Source organism: Trachypithecus francoisi, unplaced genomic scaffold, assembly GCF_009764315.1.
Source record: "Trachypithecus francoisi isolate TF-2019V2 unplaced genomic scaffold, Tfra_2.0 Lachesis_group10, whole genome shotgun sequence".
NCBI classification, from domain to species: Eukaryota; Metazoa; Chordata; class Mammalia; order Primates; family Cercopithecidae; genus Trachypithecus; species Trachypithecus francoisi.
Window position 1 is genome coordinate 76868120 of NW_022681455.1, and position 27569 is coordinate 76895688.

Here is a 27569-nt window from a genome sequence, read left to right on the forward strand (position 1 = left end):
AGGCGCGAGGCACAGTCTGGGAGTAGTCAGGGGCGTCGCCAGGATTCGGGAGTCGGGGCTAGGTCTGGAGGGCGGCTCGGGGGCGTGGCCAGGATTCAAGGGGCGGAGCGGAGGCGCGCTCAAACCCAGAAGGCGGGGCAGGGGCTGGTACTAGCCCAGGGAGCCGGGCGTGGGAGAGGGTGCAGCAGTGCCGACCCCGGCGGGCGGCGGACGGTCACAGGCGCTCCACGGAGGCATGCAGAGGCTGCAGGCCTAGGAAGTGCAGGGCCAGGGCGAGCAAGCCGAGGAACAGCAGCAGCCCGAGCAGCTGCCGCAGGAGGGTCCGCGCCGTGGAGCCGCGGGGCCGCAGTGTCGTGGACTGCACGTATAGCTCCACGGCGTCGGCGAACCTGAACTTGTCGGGCGCGTAGCCAAGCTGGGCGCGGGCCTTGGTTATCTGGAAGGTGTGCGTCACGGCCACGCTGCGCACCTGCGGGGACAGGCGTGGCATCCGAGGGCGGGGCTCGTGGGAGGGAGGCATCCTCTACCTCGTTGTTTACGGAAAGGGAAAAGAGAGGGCAGGGATTTCCCCTCCATTGCACAGTGATTTAAAAGGACCCGAGGACAGCGTCTTGCTCCTGCGATGCCCTCATTAGAGAGGTTTTCCTTTCTTCCTTCCATCTTCATTTTTATTGAAGGGTGCCGCCTCTGCGTCGCTCCCTCCAGCCCCGCTGAATTTGCACCTTATTTAACTCCTTGGCCCCTAAGAAGGAAAGGTCTCACCCCTACACTCATCTTCCCGGCCTAGCACGGTGCTGGGACTCAGGAGGCCCTTGATACATTCTTAGGCATCCGCTAGGAGACGGTGAACGCCTGCCAGAAACATCTCCAGGAAACGACATTGGCTTCCTGCTCCCAACCCCAGACCAGCTGTGGCCAGGCGGGCTCCAGTCGCAGCCTTCACGCCCTCGCTGATTAACTAAGCTTCCCTAAGAGAGGAATTTGATTATGCAGAACTGATTACTCTCCAGGGTCTAAGCTGTGTTTCCCCTGCTGCCAGATGGCTTGGGGCCCACTGGTGTCAAGGGTAGTAATGATAGCTATCAGTTAAGGAACACACACCCTGCACTTGGCCTGGGCTAAATCTTTTCTATGCCCTACCTCATTTAATCCTCTAAGGTGGTACTAGCACTATCTGTTCTGTGCATACTTGGAAAAAGGTCAGAGAGGTTGAGTGACTTGCCCGGGGTCACACAGGGGAGCCAGGTTCTAGCCTAATTTCTTCCCTGCTGTGCTGGCATCTGAAGATGCTCTCCCAGCTGACTCATTTCTTCCTCTCTTGTGCCTCAGCCAGACCCTGGGGAATAATCCACCATCTGCTGGATTCTCCCATGGCACTGAAACAGCCCCTGGGGTCAAACCTGTGGTCTTGGATGCTTAATGAGGGGTGAGGAGAGAGACCAGTATTTGTCCGTTTTTGTCCCAGTCATTAAGTGCAGGGCTTTGGGGAGCACAGGAGCTGAATTATGCTAGATAAGCAGGGTCCCCAACACACCTAGATGTCTCTAGATGTCACCTCCTCTGGGGAGCTTTCTCTGACTTCCTCAGAGTTGGCTTAGGCGCCCCTTCTGTGTGCACTGGAGTTTCTCGCGATTTTCCCAAAAATGGCTCTAATTACAGTGTTGAGTTGCCTGGTTAGTGGGCTGTCTTCCCCTTTGGACTAGGAGCTCCCTGAGGGCAAGGACTATGTCTTCTTGCCTCCATTGCTCAGGACAGTGCCTGGTACCACAGGAGATGCTGAATACATGTTAAATGCGTTAAAGGCTATAAAATCAAACTGGAGGGCTGGTTGGTGTGTCACAGATTGACCAGCAGAGGGTACCCGAGCCACAGCCAAGGAACTTCCACAGTTAAGGACACTGCCCCTGAACTGAACAAGGAAATCCCCAAGTTAAACAAGAGGGAGAGGAGCCAAGTCCCTGCCTGACCACAATTCAGCTGCACCCTGGCAGCTATTTTATGGATGTGATTCCTGATGCATTTTCACAAGCTAATGGTTAACCTTGAGGTCTAGGTTCAAATCCCAGCTCTACCATTTAAGTGAGTGATCACGGGCAGGTTATTTCACTGTGTGTCTCACTTCCTCCTCTGTAAATGGAGAGGACAATGGCATCTACAACTCAGTTAAATGGGATAAAGCACAGTGCCTGGCATATTGTCACCACTCGAGATGGTATCATCTTATTCTCTCCTCTACTGGTCCGGATGGTTCAAAGGAGAAGCCATAGGTGACTGCTTCTTTCTGTGGCCTATTCTCCACTCTCCCCCTCTGACTCCCCTTGTTAAAGAGCACTGAACATGGAGTCTGAAGCCAATTCCAGTATGGTGTGGCCTTGGACAAATCAATAATTTTCCTTATTTTTCGTCATCAAATGGAGAGCATGATTTTTTTTTGACCTTTTTAACTTAGCAAGGCATCAGAGACAATCAAATGAGAGTGGACTGGAAGGAATTTTTTTTTTTTTTAGATGGAGTCTTGCTCTGTCACTCAGGCTGGAGTGCAATGGTGTGAATGGTGTGGTCTCAGCTTACTGCAACCTCTACCTCCCAAGTTCAAGCAACTCTCCTGCCTCAGCCTTCTGAGTAGCTGGGACTACAGGTATGTGCCACCACACCTGTATAATTTTTGTATTTTTAGTAGAGATAAGGTTTCACTATGTTGGCCAGGCTGGTCTTGAACTCCTGAACTCAGGTGATCCACCTGCCTTAGCCTCCCAAAGTGCTGGGAACAAGTGTGAGCCACTGCGCCCGACTGGACTGGAAGGATTTTTGCAAATAACCTCAAATACCACCTATTGCTTTGCTATTTACAATCTGCAATGAAAACATCTTCTCTTTTAACTAAGCAAATATAAACCTGCATCATCATTATTATGAGAATAGTATTCTGAGCCAGGCATGGTGGTGCATGCCTGTAATCTCAGCTATTTAGAAGGCTGAGCGGGGAGGATCTCTCTCTCTTCTTTTTTTTTTTTTTTTTTTTGGTTTTTAGGGGCAGGGTCTCTATCTGTTGCCTAGGCTGGAGTACAGTGGTGCAATCGTGGCTCACTGCAGCCTCGAACTCCTGGGCTCAAGTGATCCCCCCACCTGAGCTGGGACTAAAGGCATACACCACCTTGCCTGGCTAATTTTAAAATTTTTTATAGCGATGAGGTCTTTCTGCATCGCCCAGGCTGGTCTCAAACTCCTGGCCTCAAGTGATCCTCTTGTCTCAGCCTCCCAAAGCACTGGGATTATAGGTGTGAGCCACCACAACTGGCCAAGAGGATCTCTTGAGCTCAGGAGTTTGAGACTAGCCTGGACAACATAGTGAGACCCTGTCTCATACAAATAATTATATTCTGTATATAGTAGGTACTTAATATATACTCATTATTCAGTAAGCATGAACTATGAGCCTAGGACCACCAGGCTGGTGTGTGTGTGTGTGTATGTGTGTGTGTGTGTATGTGTGTGTGTTGAGAGTTGGTGGGATTGGTAGCATTCAAAGAAGTGAATGGCCTGAAACTTGCCTTGGGGAACCTCCAGTCTGGTGGAAAGACAAGATGCTTATGAATGAAGAAACAGTGATGATGGATGGGCTTGGAGCTGTCACATTTCAGACCCACAGCCTCAGCAAAAACCCAGAGGTTGGGGTAATCATAACAGAAATAGCACCAGCTTTGGGCCCACATGGAAAGTTCTGAGACCTCAGAAAAGCATCCATCGTCATGGTGTCAAAGGGGTAAGGAGTGGTAGCAGTGGGGATGGTGGGGAGAGGTGGGAAGGGAGGGATGGGGAGCAGGGCCCAGGCTCCCATAGCAGCAGCCCACTTACCTCACTCCGAGTGAGCAGCGGTGGGAGGCAGCAGATGGGTCTCAGGGCCAGATGCAGGCGCTCCATCACTGCCGCTGCGGGGAAGAAGGGGGCCAGTGACTGGGGCCTCACATTATGCAAACTCCAGGGAGGCCCTTGGAGACAAATCAATGGGGGCACCATTTGCTTTGCTAGAGGTCACTTTCAAAAGTCATTGGATTCCTTTAAATCATCAGCCCATGCTGGGGTGCCTTGTTTAGCTGTGAAATATGTCACAAGCAACTTGTTTTTAATATTAAAGGACTGGGCCAGGTGCAGTGGCTCATGCCTGTAATCCCAGCACTTTGGGAGGCCGAGGCAGGCGGACCTCCTGAGATCAGGAGTTCGAGACCAGCCTGGCCAACATGGTGAAACCCCACCTCTACTAAAAATACAAAACTTAGCTGGGCATGGTGGCATGTGCCTGTAATCCCAGCTACTGGGGAGGCCGAGGCAGGAGAATCACTTATACCAGGAGGCAGAGGTTGCAGTGAGCCGAGATTGCGCCACTGTACTCCAGCCTAGGCGACAGAATGAGACTCTGTCTAAAAAAAAACCCAAAAATTAAAGGACTGAAGTTTTTAAATAAATCTGAGCAGATTCAAAGTTATCCATATAATAATCTCTCTCACTTCTATTCCAATGCTGTCTGCAGTAGGAGAGAAAGAGGTTGGAGTAACAGTTCTCAAACTGGGCTGCATGTGGGACCAATTTAAAAATAATGCTGGTGAGAACCAGGTGTGGTGGCTCATGCCTGTAATCCCAGCATAAGAGACTGAGGAGAGAGGATCTCTTGAAGCCAGGAGTTCAAGACCAGCCTAGGTAACAAAGTGAGACACCCCCTCATCTCTAAAAAAATATTTTTAAAAAGCCAGGCACGGAAGTGTATGCCTGTCACCTCCACTACTCTGGAGGCTGAAGTGAGAGGATCACTTCAGGCCAGGAGTTCGATACCAGCTGGGGTAACATAGCAAGACCCCCATCTCTACTAAAGTATAAAAATTAGCTGGGCCTGGTGGTAGGAGCCTGAAGTCCTAGAGGCTTGAGAGGGTGAGGCAGAGAAATGCTTGAGCGCAGGAAGTTGAGTCTGCAGTGAGCTATGATCATGCCACTGCACTCCAGCCTGGGTAGCAGTGCAAGATCCTGATTCTAAAAAAACAAAAAATACTGACACTTCCCTCCTGCTTCCTCCTTGCTAATCCCAGTTTAATTGGTCAGTGGTGTGGCTGAGACATTTCTCTATTTTAAAAGCTCCCAGGTGACTGTGAAGTGCAGCCCTGGTTGAGAAGTACTGAGTTACTGTTAGCCCACTGGGAACGTATTTACAATCCTCCCCAAGTGCCATCGGCCGTGGCTCAAGGCCAGGAGTGCCAATCACTGTGGAAATGCTGTGCATGAGAAGTTGCCCTGCATGTGTTCCCTAGTGAACAAAAATTTGCAAACCCCTGCTTCTAATGCCAAGCTACTCGATGCATTTAAAACACAAGAGATCCTACCAAGGAGACCCTGGAACACAGCTATTTGGGACTGGAGGGCCACCATCCCCTCAGGCTGGTCACTCCATGTCTGAAGCCTGCTCTGCTTTCCAGCTGGGAGGAGGCCAGTAGATTGGTGCTGGGGACAGAGGGAAGGGCAGCAGCCAAGAGGCATTGTCGGGGGTGGAGGTGGGAGCAGAGACTGACCTTCAGGGACAGGAGGAGAATCTAGAATCAAAATGGAGCCTCCGTTTGTCCTAAAGTAGCCCTGACTTCAGGGTGACCTTGGGGGACAGAACCCCAGGGTTCCCTCTTCTCCTGACTGGCATGAGACCTCCCAGCAGCACCACGAAGAGCCCAGATCCCGCCAAGCCCAGTTGTGAATTCAGCCTCTCCCGCTTTCTCACTGTGGCACTTTGAGAAAGTCACTAACCTCTCAGAGCCTCGGGTCAAGTCATCTTTACAATGGTCCCATCATAACTGCCTTGCAGGTGGGACTAGGGTGAGGGAAGTGAGACACCTAGGGTGTGGAATTTAAGGAGGCACTTGCTTCCGGCACCCGGCAACTGCAAACTCAGGCTTGGAGCTGCTGCACGGGCTCCTTAAATTTTGTGACCATGGTGCCTCACTGTCCTCATCCTAGTCCTGGTCCTGCCTGAGTTTCTTTTTCTTTTTTTTCTTTTGAGACGGAGTCTTGCTCTGTCACCCAGGCTGGAGTGCAGTGGTGGGATCTTGGCTCACTGCAACCTCCGCCTCCTGGGTTACAGCGATTCTCCTGCCTCAGCCTCCCAAGGAACTGGGAATACAGGTGTGCACCACCACACCGGCTGATTTTTACATTTTTAGTAGAGATGGGGTTTTACTGTGTTGGCCAGGCTGGTCTGGAACTGCTGAGCTCAGGTGATCTGCCTGTCTCAGCCTCCCAAAGTCCTAGGATTACAGGCGCGAGCCACTGCACCTGGCCCCTGAGTTTCAATTAAGGCAATGCAAGGTACACCTGGCACATGGAGGGCTTTACTACGCACACTCCTTTCCTTACCTGTCAGGTAAACCCAGGAAGTAGGCACCTGGATCCAGGGCTGGCTGTATCCCAGCTTCTCAAACTGAAAAGAAACATGACCTGGACTGAGAATAGGTGGTTCAGGTACTGGTGTGGAAAGACCGCAGGCTCCCTCTACTGGGGACCAGCAGAAGTACCTGCTGTCTCCCCACCAGCCCACCCCAGGGGGCAGACCCTGCAGCCAAACCCAAGCCTATGCCAGTCTTGAAATGAAATCTGCACCTTGACTCAGAAAACCCAAGGAGGAATTGAAAGTATGGGATAGGTAAAAAAAATTTTTTTTTTCAGAGATCAGGGGTCATGATGTGTTGCTTGGGCTGGTCTCGAACTCCTGGCCTCAGGTGATCCTCTTGCCTCAGCCTCCCAAAGTGCTGGGATTACAGGCATAAGCCATTACACCTGCCAGGTAGCTTTTTAACTTGGGATCAGTCACATCATTTAATTATCACCTACATCTGTCTATACCTAGAGACACTCCAAGGCATTTATGTAGAATCCGATTTTTCTAGAATTGACTTTTCTGTTATTAAAGAGAAAACAACAACAACACAACATGTGTATGGAGGGTGGTAGGAGATGCAGCAGAAATGGGCTGGCATGGGATAAGGTGAGCTCTTCACTGGCATAAAAACTTTCCAGGTCAGGAGAAAACCTGTGTCCTTTAGCCTGGGTTTTCTGGTCTACCCCTTCCAGGCAAGCCTGGCTGCTAGGAGTCTGGGTTGCTCAGAGAGGACGCCAGAGTTCCCAGGCAGCCGTGTGGGGACGCCCCAAAGCCAGACACCTCCCCTGCACTTTTGACTCTTCCACATGCCTCCTTCAGAGCCTCAACACATAACAGGTGGCTCACAAGCAAAACTCCACAGGGCTAGGAGACAACACAAATCTGGAAGCATCGAGACCAGCCTGGCCAACATGGTGAAACCCTGTCTCTACTAAACATACAAAAATTAGCCGAGCAGGGTGGTGTGCGCCTGTAATCCCAGCTACTCAGTACGCTGAGGCATGAGAAGTGCTTGAACCTGGGAGGTGGAGGTTGCAGTGAGCTGAGATTGTGCCACTGGACTCCAGCCTGGGTGACAAGAGCGAAACTCTGTCTCAAAAATTAAAAAATAAATAAATAAAAAGGAAGAGAAGGTCAGGGATCCCAGAATGATCATTCGGGGTGGGTGGGCATCTGGGCACCTACCAGCGGGGCCATCCACTCAAAGAGGTTGACGCTCTCCCCATCGTTGATGTAGTACGCCTGCCCACTCTGAAGGGGACATGTGGGAGGGGACGGTCAGCCTTCTCCCCAGCAGGCTGCCCCCACCCTTCCAGATGGCTCCCAGCAGCTGCTCCAACCCTGAGTTCTCTGGAGCAGCCCCAAGACCTGAGGACACACCTGAGCTATTCCCTGTGAATTCTAGGACGACCACACTAACTAGCTGTGTGACCTCCATGGAGTTGCTTAACCTCTCTGTACTTCAGTTTCTTCATCTGCGAAATGGGAGGATAATAATGAGATCTCCCTCTTGGACTGTTGTGAAGATTAAATGCGACATTATGTGTGGAGGCTTAGCATTTGGCACCTGTTATTCTGGGATCAACACCAACCTCATATGCTCATAGGAAGAGCTAAAGATGCTCTATAAAGAACTCTGCACCCCATCTACCGGCTTCCCCCAAGCTTCCCTGGGCTGAGAGTCTCTCTAGCCTTCTTAAGTTCGGGGGAAATCTTGTGTGCCATCCAGGAATCCCCTAGGGATGGGGCGCTCTGCCTGCAGCCCTGTGGGGAAGGTGGTTGGGGGTGTCAGAGGGGACTCACAGCCACGTAGCCCTTGGCCGCGGTGAGGGCCTCGGCCGCCAGCACATGTGCCTGCACCAGATTGTGTACGTGGACCCAGTTCATCCGTGCCTTGCGGTCCCCAAATCGGAACATGAACAGCCTCTTCTTGATGTGGCCCTGGTGGAGAGGGGTGGGTGATAAACATAGGCTTGTGCCCGGAATGGCTTTACCTTCCATCTAGATGCTGATGGCTCCCCAGGTTCTAGCTCCAGGTCAAGCCCCTCTGCTCCAGGCTCATGTATCCAGTGCTCTCCGGATATCAACAACAGGTTGTCTAACAGAAAACTCCAACTCACCAGCTCCTGGAGCAAGCATCTGATAGTCTCTCCCATCCCGCTCCTCCCTCCCTTTCCGGTGGACTGGTCAGTTCACTCTGCCACTCAGGCTAAAACCCTAAAGCCACCTTTGACTCCCCCTTGTCTTACACGCCATGTCCAACCCACCTGCAAATCCAATTGGCTCAACTGTTAAAATCTGTTCAGAATGTGATAGCTTTTCACCCCTCTGACGGCCACCCTCCTCTCACCTGGACACCACAGTTGCTTCCTAACTGGTCCCCCTCTGTCCGCCCTCAGCCCCTGTAGTCTGTTCTCTGCCAAGCCAGGCAGATCCTTTGATTTTCTCTTTTTTTTTTTTTTTTTTTTGAGACAGAGTCTTGCTCTGTTGTCCAGACTGGAGTGCAGTGGCAAGATCTTGGTCACTGCAAACTCCATGCCCTGGGTTCATGCAATTCTCCTGCCTCAGCCTCCCGAGTAGCTGGAATTACAGGCACATGTCACCACACTCGGCTAATTTTTGTATTTTTAGTAGAGACAGGGTTTCACCATATTGGCCAGGCTGGTCTCGAACTCCTGACCTCGGGTGATCCACCCATCTCAGCCTCCCAAAATGCTGGGATTACAGGCATGAGCCACTGCACCCAGTCAGATCCTTTGGTTCTTTTATATATTTTTTAGAGACAGGGTCTGGCTCTGTTGCCCACATTGGGATGCAGTGGTACAATCACTGCAGCCTTGAAGTCCTGGGATCAAGTGATCCTTCTGCCTTGGCCTCTTGAGTAGCTGGGACTATAGATGAACACCACCACACCTGGATACTTTTTAAATTTATTGTAGAGATGGGGGTCTCACTATGTTGCCCAGGCTGGTCTTAAACTCCTGGGCTCAAGCAATCTTCCTACCGGGCTTCCCAAAGTGCTGGGATTGCAGACATGAGCCAGCATGCCCAGCCAGGGCTCCTTTTATTTTTACAGAGGGAGTCTCCCTGTGTCACCCAGGCTGGAGTGCAGTGGTGCAATCACAGCTCACTGCAGCCTTGAAATCCTGGGCTCAAGGGATCTTCCCATCTCAGCCTCCCAAAGTGCTGAGATTACAGACATGTGCTTCTGTGCCCAGCCAGGAGCACCTTTAAAAATTCTAAGTACAACTGTGTTGTTCCATGGCTCAGAACCTTCCAGGGGCACCCATTCTGCTAGGCTGGAAGCTCAAGTCCTGACAATGGCTGTCCAACCCTTCCTGATCTGGCCCCAGCCCCTCTGTGACTTCATCTCCTACCAAACCCTCTCACTCGCTCCACTACAACTGCACCGCCCCTTTGCTCTTCCTGGACTCTGCTGCAGGTTCCCATCTCAGGACTTTGGATGAGCTGTTCCCACTGTCTGGAAGGTATTTGGAGGAAGAGCCTTTCAGACTTTGTCACCTCTGTCAAGTGGATGCTCAAATGTCCCTTTCTAAATGAGTTCACCCCCAACTACCTGACAAGCCCAATTCCCTCACCCTACTTCACTTTTTCCTTTTCTCCACAGTGCCTGGCATCTTTTTTTTTTTTTTTCAGATGAAGTCTCACTCTTGTTGCCCAGGCTGGAGTGCAATGGCGCAATCTTGGCTCACTGCAACCTCTGCCTCCCAGGTTCAAGCGATTCTCCTGCCTCAGCCTCCTGAGTAGTTGGGATTACAGGTGCCCGCCACTACATCTGGCTAATTTTTTAGTATTTTTAGTAGAGACGGGGTTTCACCATGTTGGCCAGGCTGGTCTCAAACTCCTGACTTCAGTTGATCCATCCCTTTCAGCCTCCCAAAGTGCTGGGATTATAGGCGTGAGCCATCGCGCTTGGCCTGAACATACCTTATAATTTAACATGTTCACTGTTTATTATCTGTCTCTTCACATGAGAAGAGAAACCCCACAATGACAGAAATCGTCTGTTTTGTTCACTGATCTGTCCTCAAACCCAAAACAGTGCAGGGCACATACTAGGAGTTAGTAAGTATTTGTTGAATGAATGAATAAATGCATGGGGAGAGAGTCACTGGGGTTGACCACATTCCTTAAGAATCCACTTAACTCAAAAAAAAAAATGATTGCTGGGTGCAGTGGTTCACACCTGTCATCCCAGCAACTTGGGGGGCTGAGGCAGGAGGATTGGTTGAGGCCAGGAATTTGAGATCAGCTTGTGCAACATAATGAGACCCTATCTCTACAAAAAATAAAAATAGTCAATCAGGCATGGTTGCGCACACTTTTTTTTTTTTTTTTTTTTTGAGACGGAGTCTTGCTCTGTCACCTGGGCTGGAGTGCAGTGGCCGGATCTCAGCTCACTGCAAGCTCCGCCTCCTGGGTTCACGCCATTCTCCTGCTTCAGCCTCCCGAGTAGCTGGGACTACAGGCGCCCGCCACCTCGCCCGGCTAGTTTTTTGTATTTTTTTAGTAGAGACGGGGTTTCGCTGTGTTAGCCAGGATGGTCTCGATCTCCTGACCTCGTGATCTGCCCGTCTCAGCCTCCCAAAGTGCTGGGATTGCAGGCTTGAGCCACCGCGCCCGGCCGGTTGTGCACACTTATAGTCACACCTACTCGGGAGGCAGGAGGATTGCTTGAGTACAGGAGGTGGAGGCTGCAGTGAGCCATGATCACACCATTGCACTCTTGCCTGGGTGATACAGTGAGATACTGACTGTAAACAAAAAGACATATAGCCAAGCAGAGGAATGTTTTGAAACTGCAGACTGGAACTTCTCCCCGCTAATAACTCTGGCTCCTCATGATCCTGCGCTCCCAGATCAGATCCAGCCACAGGGACCTCTTGCTGCTTCCTAAACCAATCATGATCTTTCTCACTTCCAGGTTTGTGCCCAAGCTGTCCCCTCTGGCCTGTCTTCTCTCTACCACCTCATTTGCTTGGTTAATTCCTTTTTCTTTTTCAAACAACACAGACATCACTTCCTCCAGGGAACTCTCCTGGGTTTCCCTTGCCAGGCCCATCTTCTTGTGCTCCTCTCTCCATAGCCCTCCCCACATTGAAGCTGTGACTGTGGTGTCTGTCTCCCTGAGAAATTCGAGGACAGGGCCTATAGCCCCTTGCAGCTATATTTCTGGCACCTGACCCTTTAGAGGCTTTCTGTATGAAGATACTTGTGCTCCCAGCATGAAATAAACCATCCAGGCTGCAGGAAGCCCACGTGGGAGTAAGGGCAAGAGGCTTCTTTCTGCCTTTTTGGGGTCACAGCTCTATGGCTCCTCTCCCCGTGCCTTGGCTTGGCTGGTACACTCTGAGAGCTCTGTTCCTGCCAGGAGCTCCAAGGGGCCTGTGGACCAGTGGGGGCAGGGACATTTGTAGAACTGAGGGTTCCAGGCTCAGGACACTTAGCCTCGAGACTGATGCAGGGACCTTGGGCTGGGAGGGTCTGACCAGTGTGCACCTTGGCCAGGATCCTTCTCTGACTCGGGTCCTGAAGGTGGGGATGACGTACCGCCACACGAGGCAGGTGCCTCTGCTCTTCAGGGCCGTAGATCCCTGGAGGCCGGAGCACACAAGTCCGAAGAGTGCCTCCTCCTAGCACACAGAGAAGCATGGTCGGGGTCCGGGGAGGAGCAGCCCACAGGGAGAAGGAGAGAGAGGCCACCTCCGTCTCCTGGTCCTTACCTGGACAGGCTAGAGGGGAAGACCAGCCCAGGGGCTTCCTCGTTCAATTTGTTATTCTCTTAGTCATTCAACAGACTCTATTCAGAGTCTCACTCCCACCTCCAACCCCCCTGCCCCCCACCCTGGATGGATGCTGTGAAGAATGTAAGGATGATCAAGAAATGGTCCCTGCCCTCCTCATGCTCACAGTGCAGTTACAGAGGTAAGAGCCAGATGCAAACATGTGCACAGCCGGTCTGTTTACCAAGCACTCAGCAGAGTGATTTTCTTTGATGCCCCTTGAGTGTACTACTGTGCCCATTTTACAGATGCACATAGATGCACACATCCTCATGCCCATAGCTCTTGTTCTCTCTTTTTTCTTTTTCTTTCTTTCTTTCTTCTTCTTCTTCTTCTTTTTTTTTTTTTGAGACGGAATCTTGCTCTGCCACCCAGGCTGCAGTGCAGTGGCACGATCTTGGCGCATTGCAACCTCCGTCCCCCAGGTTCAAGCAATTTTCCTGCCTTAGCCTCCCAAATAGCTGGGATTACAGGCGCCCACCACCATGCCTGGCTAATTTTTGTATTTTTAGTAGAGATGGGGTTTCACCATGTTGGCCAGGCTGGTCTTGAACTCCTGACCTCAGGTGATCCACCCACCTCGGCCTCCTGAAGTGCTAGGATTACAGACGTGAGCCACCGCACCCAGTCTTGTTCTCTCCTTTTTCTAATCATCAGTTGGATAAGGACCAGGAGAGGTCCTTATGTATAGATAAGGACTATATAATAGATATCTAAGAGACAAGGACTCTCAGAGAGGTCCTTCTATGTTCCTGGTGCTCTGATACGTCAAGGTTGGAGATGTTATAATCCCTGCCTATGGAAAAAAAAAAACACAGCTCAGAGAAGGGATGTGGTTTGCTTCTAGTCACACAGATCAGAACGGTGGAGCTGAGATGGGGATCTGAAGTCCACACCGTTTCCACTAATGCCCCTGCTTCTCAGCGGTAAGGCAAACAGTGAACCCTGTATTTTAGCCAATGCAGCCTTGGTTTCCTCACATGGAAAATGAGTGCTTTGGAAGTGTCAGCAGCTGCTACACTTTCCAATCAATGCAGAAAGGAAAGAGCCGAGGTCTGTACCCCTTTCACTGCTCTATCTCTGTGGAGCTCCCCAGACCCCGACAGAGCTCAATCTAGGGCTTCCCAAATTCTCCACTGGAGGCACCCAAATGGCAGAAGTGGGTGTACATGTCTCTCCTGGGGCGGTCTGAGGGTACAGTCTGGGGGTACATATGTCTGCCACAGACACATGTCAGTCTTGTCTTAAGAACACCTACTACTAGCTGGGAGCAGTGGCTCACGCCTATAATCCCAGCACTTTGGGGCGCCAAGGCAGGAGGATTGCTTGAGCCCAGGAGTTCAAGACCAGCCTGGCAACATAGAGAGACTGTCTCTACTATTTATTAAAAAAAAAAATACAAAAAACAACTACAAAGTATTCAGTTTATCCTCATAATTCATGTTTAAGATTTTAAAAAATGTTCTTTTATTTTTATTGCCATATAATAATTGTACATATTTGTGGGGTAAGGTGTGATGTTTTGGCTCTGAAGTTTAGAGCGCAAGGGACACCTAAGGTTTTTACCTCCTTGAATACAGCATGTAATGATCAAATCTGAGTAATGAGCATATCTGTTAATATCACCTTAAACGTTTATCATTTCTTTGTCTTGGGAACATTCACATCTACTGCCTGGCCAATAAAGCGAGACCCCATCTCTGACCAAAAAAAAAAAAAAATTAGCCAGGCACCATGGTGTGCACCTATAGTCCCAACGTTCTGGGGGGCTGGGGTGGGGGAATCGCTTGAATCCAAGAGTTTGAGGCTGCAGTGAGCCATGATAGCGCCACTGCACTTCAGCCCGGGCGACAGAGTGAGACCCTGTCTCAAAGAAAAAAAAAAGCCACTCTTCTAGCTATTTGAAAATACATAATAAATAGTTGTTAATCATAGTCACTATATAGTGCTATAGAACACTATAACTTTTTTTAAAAAAGATTTTTAGAAAATATTTAAAATGACTTTTTTTTTTTTTTTTTTAAATACAGTCTTGCTCTGTTGCCCAGGCTGGAGTGCAATGGCACAATCTCAGCTCACTGCAACCTCCGCCTCTTGGGTTCAAGTGATTCGCCTGCCTCAGCCTCCCGAGTAGCTGAGATTACAGGCATGTGCCACCATGCCCCACTAGTTTTTGTGTATTTTTAGTAGAGGAGGGGTTTCGCTATGTTGGCCAGGCTGGTCTTGAACGCCTGACCTCAGGTGATCCACCTGCCTCAACCTCCCAAAGTGCTGGAATTACAGGCGTGAGCCACTGCGCCCAGCCTAAAAGGACTTATTTAATTAATTATTTTTAGAGACAGGGTCTCACTGTGTCACCCAGGCTGAAATGCAGTGGTGCCTCATGGCTCCCTGCATCCTCAACCTCCCGGGCTCAAGCAATTGGCCTACCTTAGTCTCCCAAGTGGATGGGACTATAGACTCATACCACCACACCCAGCTGTTTTTTTTTTTAATTTTTAATAGAGATAAGGTCTCTCTATGTTGCCCAGGCTGGTCTTGAACTCCTGAGCTCAAGCAATCCTCCCACCTCAGCCTCCCGAATTTCTGGGATTACAGGTGAGCCACTGTGCTCCACCTTAATTTTATAAATTAATTAACTCCCAGCACCGATTTCTCAACTAAAATGGAGGCTCTTGGAAGAGGTTCCACTCTCCCTCCCAAGGAATGGAATCCCTGAGTGGGTCATCCTCCATGACTGCTTTCCTTTGGGGAACCCCTCCCCTCTGCATGAGGTCTTAGGGGGATCATCAGTCTAGCAGGAGGCCATGGAATGTTCTCACCCATGATGTCAAGAGGGGGACTCTTGACATCATTGACACCAGGACCTAAAATCCTAGGAGTGGAGTCACTGAGAGGAAACTGGTCATCAGTTCCTGCCACCCAGGTCCCTGAAGCTGCCTTAACACTATCCTTTCCAAGCCCTGCTGGTCGTGTTTCTAGAAATCTATTTTCTAGAAGCTAGCCCATATCCTTCTAAGATAAGTTCCCTTTCCCCCATAAATGAGCCAGGGCCAGTGTCTCTGGGTCATAACCAAATGCCCTGACTGCTACATCCTCTGAGCCCCTCACTTTACCTTGAGGTCCCGTGCAGTGGGTTAAATGGTGGCCCCTAAAAGATATGTCCATGCCCCCAAATCTGTGGATGTCACCTTAGTTGGAAAAAGGGTCATTGCAGATGTCATTGAGGATCTCGAGATGAGATCTTCCTGAGACATCCGGGGAGGCCCTCTATCCAATGACAAGTGTCCTTAAAAGACTCACAGAGAAGAGACAGATGGAAAAGAGGAGAAGGTGATGTGAAGGCAGAGGCAGGGGCTGGAGCGATGCAGCCACAAACCAAGTAATGCCTCGGCCACCAGAAACTGGAAGAAACAAGGAAGGAGTACAGGCCAGGCACGGTGGCTGTTGCCTGTAATCCCAGCACTCTGGGAGGCCAAGGTGGGTGGATCACCTGAGGTCAGGAGTTTGAGACTAGCCTGGCCAACTGGTGAAACCCCATCTCTACTAAAAATATAAAAATTAGCCAGGCATGGTGGCACATGCGTGTAATCCCAACTACTCAGGAGGCTGAGGCAGGAGAATTGCTTGAACCCAGGAGGCGGAGGTTGCAGTGAGCCAAGATCACGCCACTGCACTCCAGCCTGGGCAACAGAGTGAGACTCTGCCTCAAAGGAAAAAAAGAGGAAGGAGTGCAGCCTACCTGAGCCTCCGGGAGTGCTGCCCAGCTGACACCTTGATTTCAGACTGGCCTCCAGGACGGTGAGGGAATAAATGATTGTCTTTTGTTCATTTGTTTTTGAGAGAGGGTCACAGCTCACTGCCATCTTGACTTCCCTGGGCTCAGGTGATCCTCCCACCTCTGCCTCCCGAGTAGCTGGAAGTACAGGCGTGCACCAACACACCAGACAATGTTTGTATTTTTTTTTGTGGAGACAGAGTTTTGCCATGTTGCCCGGGCTGGTCTTGAAATCCTGGGCTCAAGCAATCCTCACATCTTGGCCTCACAAATTGCTGGGATTACAGGTGTCAGCCACCATGCCCGGCCCACTTCTGTTGTTTTAAGTCATCAAATTTGGGTGGCATCATCTGTCACAGCAGCCACAGGATACTAACACACCCAGAGACAGAAGACGGGAGGACATAACTGCATTAACACTGAGCTAGGATCTGCACGCCTCAGGACTCTGCTTCCAGGACTATGCTGGAACTGCACTGAGTCAGAAAAACAGTCTCAGGAACCCGCTTGGATAGTAGGGAGTGGAAATGACCCCAGGTGACTGCAGCTGGACTCCTGGAAGGCAGGTATCAGGTGAGCTTTCCTGTAAACAGCCTGCAGCTAATTTTAAACTCCGGGTCACCTGGGCATAGTGGGGGGAGGTTGGGTTGCAGCTGACGTTGGCAGGCGGGGCATGGGACAGCTACTTCACAGAGGGCCAGGGTATCTATGACTCTCCTGACCATGGAAAGCTGCAGATGCTCGTATAAATAATTCTTGGCTGGAGGATTAGGTGTCTAGAGTACAGGCTGCTGGGTTGGCCAGCAGAGGCCCCAGGTAGAGAAAATATTATTCAACTGCACAAGGTTGAAACCTCTGGGAGAGCAGCTGGATATTTCTACTGGGATCAGGGGTCCAGGCCTGACTGGCCCAGGGTGATGGGGAGTGGGGTGGGGGTTGGGGGATGGGGAAGATTTTAGGGAAAAGAGTCAGTGCTCAGGGACCTGCTCATCTGGGGCTGCAGCGCTGCACAGTGATTAAGCCCCAGGCTCTGGTGTAAAACTCTCCTGGGGTTCAAATCCCATCTCTACCACCTAACAGCAGGATGATCTTGAGTGAGGTCAGTTCATCTGTCTGTTTTCTCACCTGTACATTGAGGATTATTATTATTATTATTTTTGAGACGGAGTCTCGCTCTGTCACCCAGGCTGGAGTGCAGTGGCACGATCTCGGCTCATGCAACCTCCACCCCCCTGGGTTCAAGGGATTCTCCTGCCTCAGCCTCCCAAGTAGCTGGGACTACAGGGACGTACCACCATGCCCACCTAATTTTTTCATATTTTTAGTAGAGACGGGGTTTTACCATATTGGCTAGGCTGGTCTTAAACTCCTGACCTTGTGATCTGCTACCTTGGCCTCCCAAAGTGCTGGGATTACAGGTGTGAGCCACCGCACCCAGTGAGGATTATAATTTTTAAGCCCCCCAACTCTCCAAATCCACTTGGCTGTCAAGTTCAGAGAGTTTGATAGTGAAGGGAAACCAAGTTATCTGATTCTTTTTACTTTCTGAATTTTAGAAAGCTATATATATAGTACAAAATATATGTATTTTACAAATATATTTTACATATATATATATTTTACATATATATACAAAATATATGTATTTTGTACAGACAGGGTTTTACCATGTTTTCCAGGCTGTTCTTGAACTCCTAAACTCAAGCCATCCACCTACCTCTGCCTCCCAAAGTGCTGAGATTACAGGCGTGAGCCACCGCACCAGCCCAAGTAGTGATAATTTGGATAGCACGAAATTTATCTGAATAAATTTGGCTCTGAAGTTTAGAAAGCAAGGGATACCTATGGTTTTTACCTAAAAGGCGTGTTGTGAAGGGTTAATTTGACCTTTGCATATAAAGTTAGCAACCTGTGGGAGGAGAGTCCGTGAAAAAAATATGAGATAAAATTAAAATAAAGGGAAAAGTAGAATAAAGAATGGGGCCGGGTGTGGTGGTTCATGGACTCCCATGCCTATAATCCCAGCACTTTGGGAGGCCGAGGCAGGTGGATCACTTGAGGTCAGCAGTTCTAGACCAGCCTGACCAACATGGTGAAACCCCATCTCTACTAAAAATACAAAAATTAGCCAGGTGTGGTGGCATGCACCTGTAGTCCCAGCTACTTGGGAGGCTGAGGCAGGAGAATCGCTTGAACCCAGGAGGTGGAGGTTGCAGTGAGCCAAGATCATACCATTGCACTGCAGCCTGGGTGACAGAGCAAGACTCCTTCTCAAAGAAAAAGAAAAAATAAGAGATTAAGAATTGTATTTTAAAGAAAAAAATAGCATGCAAAATAGGGCCTGGCATGTAGTGTGCATTCAAGAAATATGGACTATTTGCATTCTATTATTACTCGTCTATAACCAGAAGTGGCAATATAAAAAGGCAGCCAAGGCCAGGCATGGTGGCTTATGCCTGTAATCCCAGCATTTCGGAGTCCGAGGCAGGAAGATCACTTGAGGCCAGGAGTTTGAGACCAGCCTGGACGGCATCGTGAGATCCCATCTCTATAAAAAAAATTTAAAATAAGCCTGGTGTGGTGGCACACACCTGCAGTTTCAGCCACGTGGGAGGCAGAGGCAGGAGGATTACTTAAGCCCAGGAGTTCGAGGCTGCAGTAAGCTATGATTGTGCCATTCCACTCCAGCCTGGGCAACAGAGCAAGACCTTATCTCTAAAACAAACAAATAAATAAGACAGCCAAGGTAGACTCTTCTGGGAAGTTATTGAAGTTCGAGCCTTTGGGCCTCTCCCTTGCAAGGCCCCTCCAAAGTGTTATATCTCATTCCACACTCATAATTTGGTGCTCTTTTGTCTAAAGAGAGACCCTAAAGCTGGATCCACTCCTATGCAGGAGAAAAGAGAGCCAGACCTGGGTTTGCTCAAGTCTCTTCGCCACCTGACTATGAGCTATGTAAGGGCAGACACTGGGCCTGACTTCTGGGCTGTATCCCTGGCGGGGTGCAGCCACACAGCAGGTGTTCAGAATGTGCTGAATGATGAATGGGCAAGACCCTGGGAAACCATCCTTTGGGAGGAAAGTGGGTCTCAGTCACATGTTAGCATGAATCACACAGGTATTTTGGACGAGGCAGCAGTGGGCAGGTGCATAAGCAGAGCCCCATGATACTCACCTGGGAGAGGTGTCCCATTGGCCATGAGGGTCAATTGGTCGGCGATGGCTTTGGTTCGGGAGTAGTGGTCTATGTGCTGCCAGAGGCCAGGAAAAACAGAACGACCAGAGAGGGTCAGCAATGCTGCTGGCAATGCTTGCCCAGCCTGGCCCAGCCCCAGGGCTGCACCTTCCCTTGGGACTCCCACTGGGATATGGCCAAGCCCCGAGCCCCATGACCTTTCCTCTCCCCCGGGTGGGAGAACAGTGCATCTCCTTCCAGAGCCACAGGAGCAGAGGAGCACTGGAAGAGCAGTAACAATGACTAGGGGCAGCCCAACTCAGGGAGACTCCTGCTGGCCCCAGACACCTGTCCTTGCAAGGCTGATGCTGGACACACGCTGGATGAATTACCTACACATGGCTCTTTTGTGTTCACATGGCATTTTCACATTGGTTATCTTACTTCCTGCTCTGCACAACCCCATGGCAGTAGTGTTACCAAGCTGGGATGAAGAAACAGAGGCTTTTCTGGGTGCAGTGGCTCATGCCTGTAATCCCAGCACTTTGAGAGGCCCAGGAGGGAGGATTGATTGAGCCCAGGAGTTTGAAACCAGCCTGGGCAACACAATGAAACCTATATCCACTAAAAATACAAAAGTTAGCTGGGCGTGGTGGTGTGCGCCTGTAGTCCCAGCTACTGGGGAGGCTGAGGCAGGAGAATCACTTGAACCCCAGAGGTGGAGGTTGCAGTGAGCTGAGATCCTGCCACTGCACTCCAGTCTGAGTGACAGAGCAAAGCAAGACCTTGTCTCAAAACAAAACAAAACAAAAACCGCCTGTAATCCCAGCACTTTGGGAGGCTGAGGCTGGCAGATCATGAGGTCAGGAGATGGAGAACATCCTGGCCAACATGGTGAAACCCTGTATCTACTAAAAATACAAAAATTGGCTGGTTGTGGTGGTGTGCACCTGTAATCCCAGCTACTTGGGAGGCTGAGGGAGGAGAATCGCTTTAACCTGGGAGGTGGAAGTTGTAGTTAGCCAAAATCGCGCTACTGCACTCCAGCCTGGTGACAGAGTGAGACTCTGTCTCAACAAAAAGAAAAAAAGCCAGGCGTGGTGGCTCACGCCTGTAATCCCAGCACTCTGGGAGGCTGAGGCAGGCGGATCATGAGGTCAGGAGATACTGACTATCTTGGCTAACACGGTGAAACCCTGTCTCTACTAAAAATACAAAAAATTAGCCGGACGTGGTGGTCGGCACCTGTGGTCCCAGCTACTTGGGAGGCTGAGGCAGGAGGATGGCGTGAACCCGGGAAGTAGAGCTTGCAGTGAGCAGAGATCACACCACTGCACTCCAGCCTGGGTGACAGAGCGAGACTCCGTCTCAAAAAAAAAGAAAAAAGAAAAAAAGAAAAAGTAAAAAAACAACAAAAACAAAACAGAGGCCCAAAGGGCTTAAGTGATTTGCTCAGGGTCAGGGTCACATGGGTAGAATGTGGCCAGGTTGGGGAGTGCTGATGCCAGCCAGTTTTGGGGGCCCCTTCCTGCTAGGATGCATCCTGAGTTGTGAAACCAACCTTGCTTCCACCCATTCCTACTCTCTGAGCTGTGGGTCCCTGGCCCGCGGGCCCCGCCCACCTCTCCCGGAAGACAGGTACCTCGTCCAATGGGAAATATGGCACGGAGTCCTCATCGCCCAGCTCTATGGGCTTCCCGCCAAATGCAACGTTGACAGTGCTGGTATAGATGAGCCTCGGAACCCGCTGGCGAACACAGACTGCAGCAGCAGGTGCACATAGCAACAAATACACACACACACGTGCAAAGACACAGACACACACACGGGACACATGGGACACATGTGAGCATGGAGTCGGCTAAGGAGGTGCCATGCAGATCTCCACCGAGTTTTCAATGCACAACTTGGACCCCCGGGACCCTCCCAGAATCTACAGCTGTTCAGGAGGAAAGAGTCTTCTGCCCTTAACTTAGGGTGCAGGTCAAGTTCCTGCTCCGTGGGCCTCTGGGATCCAGGCCTGCTCCTTATTCTTTCTCACTGTGGCTTGGACCCCTGGGCTACCTTGCCAGAGACAGGTCAGAAGAAGGTCTCACTGGATGGAGACCTGGAAAAAGGCACTCTAGAATCAGAGACATACGGGATAAGGCAGGACATGTCCAGGCAGCCCACACATGGGTCTTCGATTTTGGTGCTTCAGCAACTTTTTATTGATTGATTGATTGATTGATTGAGACGCAGTTTCACTCTTGTTGCCCAGGCTGGAGTGCAATGGCACAATCTTGGCTCACCACAACCTCCGCCTCCCGTGTTCAAGTGATTCTCCTGCCTCAGCTTCCCTAGTAGCTGGGATTACAGGCATGTGCCACCACGCCCTGCTAATTTTGTATTTTTAGTAGAAACAGGGTTTCTCCATGTTGGTCAGGCTAGTCCCGAACTCCCGACCTCAGGTGATCCGTCTGCCTCGGCCTCCCAAAGTGCTGGGGTTACAGGCGTGAGCCACCATGCCCAGCCTTATTTATTTATTTTTAAATTTTATTTATTTATTTATTTATTTTGAGACGGAGTTTTGCTCTTGTTACCCAGGCTGTAGAGCGGTGGTGTGATCTCAGCTCACTGCAACCTCTGCCTCTCAGATTCAAGCGATTCTGAATTGATCAAGCGATTGGCCCTGCTAATTTTTTTGTATTTTTAATAGAGACAGGGTTTCACCATGTTGGCCGGGCTGGTCTCGAACTCCTGACCTCAGGTGATCCACCCCTGTCGGCTTCACAAAGTGCTGGGATTACAGGCGTGAGCCACCGTGCCCAGCCAGCTTCGGCAACTTTTCTTTTTCCATCCCCTAAGCCCTCAGAGGTAACTCTGGTCCCCATGTTTCCAGACATGCTAAGACCACACTGACACACTCATGCGGGGCCCTGGGCAGGTCTGCAGTGCACAAGGGATGTGCTGCCCCCAGGCCCTCCCACTGATGGCAGAAGGGCCCCACCTCTGTCTCCCAGCCCTACACTCTGGGAGCCGGGCCTGCAGCAGGAGAAGGGAGAGAGGGGGAGATGCACAGCAGGTCATACCTGGTTCTGAGCACCTACCATCAATCACTAGTTTGGTGCCTCCGACATTTATAGACTCAATCTGCTCTTTCTGCAGCTAAAACACAAGACAGGTGAGAAAGTCATGGTGCTACCCATGCCCTCTTGCTGAGGCTGGAAGGCTGAGCTTGGGGTCAGGTGGGACAGGGCAGCAGGATGTTCACCTCAGAGACAGGGATCCCGAAGGCCCACCTGGAGTGTGGGTGCCTGGCTCTGCCACCATCTTCCTGGGTGGCCAGGGAAGGTTCTGCCCCGACATCTGGCCCTCAGCAACCTAATCTGTAAAGTGAGGGCAAACCTCCTCCCCTGGGTGGTGGGCGGGACTCAATATGACACTTGAGAGGACCTGGCACAATCACTGGCACAGAAGACAGGCTCAGAACCTGCTCTCAAAGCCTCAGTTTCCCTATCTGTAAGGTGGACATGGTAATATGGGCTGGGCCCTCATGAGGGAGCTGGGGTGTGAAAAACAAAAACTAGGCGGCTATGAGGGCTCCTATGGGCCAGGGACAGGGCGAGAGCTTCCCAATCCACGATCTTATTTAATTCTCATCACACCAGGAGATGAGCTCCATGCTTATTTTTAAGCTATATTTATTATTATTTTTTTTGAGATGGAGTTTAGCTCTTGTTGCCCAGGGTGGAGTGCAGTGGTGCAGTCTTGGCTCACTGCAACCTCTGCCTCCTGGGTTCAAATGATTCTCCTGCCTCAGCCTCCCGAGTAGCTGGGACTACAGGCATGCACCACCATGCCTGGCTAATGTTTTTGTCTTTAGTAGAGATGGGGTTTCATCACATAGGTCAGGATGGTCTCGATCTCCTGACCTCAGGTGATCCACCTGCCTTGGCCTCTCAAAGTGTTGGGATTACAGGCATGAGCCACTGCGTCCAGCCTATATTTATTCTCTTAAAAATGTTTGGCCAGGCGTGGTATCTCATGCCTGTAATCCCAGCACTTTGGGAGGTCGAGGCAGGTGGATCACTTGAGGTCAGGAGTTTGAGATCAGCCTGAGCAACACGGCAAAACCTCATCTCTACTAAAAATACAAAAATTAGCCAGGTGTGGTGGCGTGCAACTGTAATCTCAGCTACTCAGGATAATTGATTGAATCTGGGAGGTGGAGGCTGTAGTGAACCGAGATCGCACCACTGCACTCCAGCCTTGGAGACAGAGTGCAACTCTGTCTCAAAAATAAAAAAATAAATAAAAATAATAAAATTTACTTTTATTATTTTTAAATAGAGATGGGGTCTCATTATGTTGCCCAGACTGGTCTCGAACTCCTGGGCTCAAGCAATCCTCCCACCTTGGCCTCCCAAAGTGCTGGGATTACAGGTGTGAGCCACCATGCCTGGCTCTATATTTATTCGTGTTGCGGCTGTTTTTGTTTCATAGGCAACACGATCAAGGTTAAAAAGAATTCAAACAGTAAAATGGGTGCATGGTGAAAAAGAAGTTTCCCTCCCACTCCTGATTCCAAATCTTCCTTTTCCCTCCCCAGAGGCAGCCACTGTTAAATTTCCAGTGTTTCTCGAGATAATCTATTCTTGTTAATATCAGCATATAAGCATGTGTGAGTATAGAAATAAACAGTTTCTTTAGCTTTTTTTTGGAGACAAACAGAATGCCAAACACTGCTTTGCACCTTGGAAACTGTTTTTTTAACCTGCACACTTTGAGTTACCTCTTTCTTTTGAATGGCTGCATAGAATTTGACTGTAAAACACAATTGATTTAAATAGTCCTCAACTGATGGGTTATTTCTGGTGTTTTGTTATTAAAAACAACGCTGCAAATACACAAATGAGTGTAATTTCTGAGGCAATGGGTGTACGTATGTTTTGGTGGATACTATTACATCGCTCTCTGAAGAGGTTGTTACTAATAGTAATATCCTCACTTTCCAGATGATGAAAGAGGATCAGAGAGGTTAAATAAACTTGCCCTAGATAACACAGTTATGAAATGGCAGAACTGGGGCCGGGTGCAGTGGCTCATGCCTGTAATCCCAGCACTTTGGGAGGCCAAGGTGGGAGGATTGCTTGAGCCCAGGAGTTCGAGACCAGTCTGGGCAACATAATGAGACCCCATCTCTATTTAAAAATAAATAGGTGGATCACCTGAGGTCAGGAGTTTGAGACCAGCCTGGCCAACATGGTGAAACCCCGTTTCTACTAAAAATACAAAAATTAGCTGGGCGTGTTGGTGGTACCTGTAATCCCAGTTACTCGGGAGGCTGAGGCAGGAGAAGCACTTGAACCTGGGAGATGGAAGTTGCAGTGAGCTGAGATTGTGCCACTGCACTCCAGCCTGGGTGACAGAGTGAGACTCGGTCTCAAAAAAACAAAAACAAAAACAAAGCCAAATGCCTGAACTGGTATTTGGTCTCAAGGATGCAGGATGTAGAGTGGGAGTAGCCCAAGTCCTTCCTACAGTAGGTGAAGCATGATAGGGAAGGCATGGGCCTGAGGGCAGAGCCAGGACTGGAACCCCACTCTGTCTAACTCCAGGTGTTGTGTGTGAGGGGCCTACCTTCTCAGCCCCAGACATTCCATAGGAAGCCATGTGGAAGACACAGTCCACCCCTTTGAAGGCATGGTACAGGGCTTCTTCATCTCGGACGTCAGCCTGCACCAGAGGAAAAAGAGATGAGGGCAGGGGGTTCAAGTCCAAGGCAAGAGATAACACCTCTGCACCTTGCTTGGTCTCAGAGCTGGCCTCCTGACCCAGCCCAGTACAAGCCTCTGTAGCATCAGGAAAGGCTGGTGGGGAAGGATTCACTAAATGATCCTACAGGGCACTATGAGCATCATCCCCTGCTCATTCACCACCCCTCTAGGTCACAGGGGCTGTGCTAGGTTTATGTGTACTGTTTCATCAACTCCCAGTGAGACCCTGTGAAGTCGGTGTTAGTTACTATTGTCCCCTTTCTGTGACCACAGCTGCCCAGCTGGTAGCACTAGAGCCAGAGCTATAGCTCAAACAGTCTGGCTTCAGGGTCTGAGCCCCTAAACCCCACACCACAGGTTTCACATCAAACACTGGCTCCTGAGCATCACCACTACCCCAGTCTATTAAGACCCTTGTCCCTTGTACCTGGATGAACTCGGTTTCCGGGGACAGTTCCCACTGGGGTCTGCGGCGGTCAAGCAGAATGACAGGAGTGCCACTCTTGGCCAGGTGAGATCCCAGGCTAAAGCCCAGGTAGCCTCCTCCTCCAGTCACCAGAACCTTCTGCCTGGCAACCTTTGTGGGTTTGGCTTGAGTCTTCTGCTGCAGTGCTGGTGTTGGGGTTGTTGTTGACTCACTGGGTTTGGGTCCAGTCCCAGACCCCTGTCTGAGCCCAGGTCCTAGCTCTGGCTCAGGTGTAGACCCAGCTCCTGGCCCAGGTACCGATCCAGCTCCTGGCCCAGGTACTGACCCAGCTTCTGGCCCAGCTCCTAGACCATGTCCCAACCCAGCTCCTAGACCAGGTACAGACCCAGCTCCTGGCCCAGGTACAGACCCAGCTCCTAGACCAGGTCCAGAACCAGCTCCTGGCCGAAGTACAGACCCAGCTCCTGGCCCAGGTGTAGACCCAGCTCCTAGACCAGGTATAGACCCAGTTCCTGGCCCAGGTACAGACCCAGCTCCTGGTCCAGGTACTGACCCAGCTCCTGGCCCAGGTCCTTGACCTGGTCCAGTCCCTGAAACAGCACCAGGCCTCAGAGCAGCACCAGAACCCGCCTGAGGTCCTGGAATAGCTTTGGGCCCCAGTCCAGACCCTGGAATGGCACCAGGCTTTGGTGCAGGCCCTGACTCAGACCCTAAACCAGACCTTGGACCCGAGACCTCTCCACAGGCCTGGCAGACAGGGCAGCTCTTCTCACCCTGGCCTGCAGCTTTGCAGGCCTCTGGGGAGGAGCCTGGGGTGTTGGACTTCATCCTCTACTGAGCCATGCAGACCCAGAAACTGACCACCTGTGGGAAAAAAATAGAAGAAAGAATGCTCTAGAATCGTTTCATGTCACATAGATTATTAGACCTCTAGGACTGAGGGGAGCTCCAGGTGGAAATTAGAGACTTTCTGAGTTCCCAGGGAACCTGTCCCTTTCAGAATCTCAAGAATCTCCAGTGGGGGCCTGGCGCGGTGGCTCACATCTGTAATTCCAGCACTTTGGGAGGCCAAGGTGGGCGAATCACTTGAGGCCAGGAGTTGGAGACCAGCCTGGCCAACATGGTGAAACCCTGTCTCTACTGAAAATGCAAAAATTAGCTGGGTGTGGTGGGGCACACCTATAATCCCAGCTAGGAGACTGAAGCACAAGAATTGCTTGAACCCAGAAGGCAGAGGTTGCAGTGAGTTGAGATGGTGCCACTGCACCCCAGCCTGGGCAATAGAGTGAGACTCAACCTCAAAACAAAAACAAAAACAAAAAAATCTCCAGTGTGGCTGCTGTCCTCTGCACAGAGAGTCAGAGACAAGGAAGCCAAGACTTGGGTTTTAGAGCTAGGGAAATTGAGGCCCAAAGTCACACTGTGTGACTGAGGTTGACATAAAGCAACTGGTTGACTTCTCTACTAGTTTCTTAAAATTCCAGTTTCCATGGAGCACCAAAGGAAGACAGGGCAAATCATCCAGCGGGAACCTCACCAGAATGGGAGGTGGCTGCTTTCTGACTGGGGAGATGGGGAGGGCCTTCTGGAAGAGGGGGAAGAGAAAGAGGAGGAGGAGGAGAATCCACATGGATCCAAAAGGACTCTGCACCCTGGAAACTTGTACATGACTCCAAGTGCTGTGCCTGTCCCCACCCTGACACCTGCTGCCTCTGGTCCTTCCAGGTCCAACAGTAGTGTGGGTGGCTGGTACCACAGGGTCTGCCCAATCCCTCTGCATGCTTTAGGGTCTGGTCTATGGGTCTAGGGGTACAGCACTGAGGATCCTGTTATTTGCAGCCTCAGACTACTTTTTTTCCTCTGTCGCCCAGGCTGGAGTGCAGTGGTGCAATCATAGCTCACTGCAGCCTCAACCTTCCCTGCTCAAGTGATCCTCCCATCTTAGCCCCCGAAGCAGCTGGGAATACAGGTGCATGCTACCATGCCTGGTAAGTTTTTGCATTTTCAGTAGAGATGGAGTTGTTTACCATGTTGGCCAGGCTGGTCTTGAACTCCTGACCTCAAGTGATCCTCCCACCTCAGCCTCCCAAAGTTCTGGAATTACAGGTGTGAGCCACCGTACCTGGCTCCCAAGATCTTTTTTAGATTTTTGAGACAGAGTCTCACTCTGTTGCTCAGGCTAGTAGTGAACTCCTGAACTCAAGCAATTCTCCTGCC

The 27569-nt window shown here is 50.5% G+C and overlaps 1 protein-coding gene across 1 annotated transcript; it reads right to left on the reverse strand.

Annotated features, from left to right (window-relative positions):
• On the reverse strand, positions 1-26436 carry SDR42E2 (short chain dehydrogenase/reductase family 42E, member 2). Its single transcript, XM_033217781.1, has 11 exons — positions 25353-26436; positions 24789-24884; positions 22256-22313; positions 20809-20927; positions 19167-19242; positions 11981-12063; positions 8213-8350; positions 7595-7660; positions 6388-6451; positions 3856-3929; positions 1-469 (listed from the first exon to the last, which is right to left on the reverse strand). The coding sequence occupies exons 1-11, from the start codon at positions 26178-26180 to the stop codon at positions 215-217; spliced, it is 1857 nt and encodes a 618-aa protein (XP_033073672.1). The 5' UTR covers positions 26181-26436; the 3' UTR covers positions 1-214.
• Between the last annotated feature and the right edge of the window lie 1133 nt (positions 26437-27569).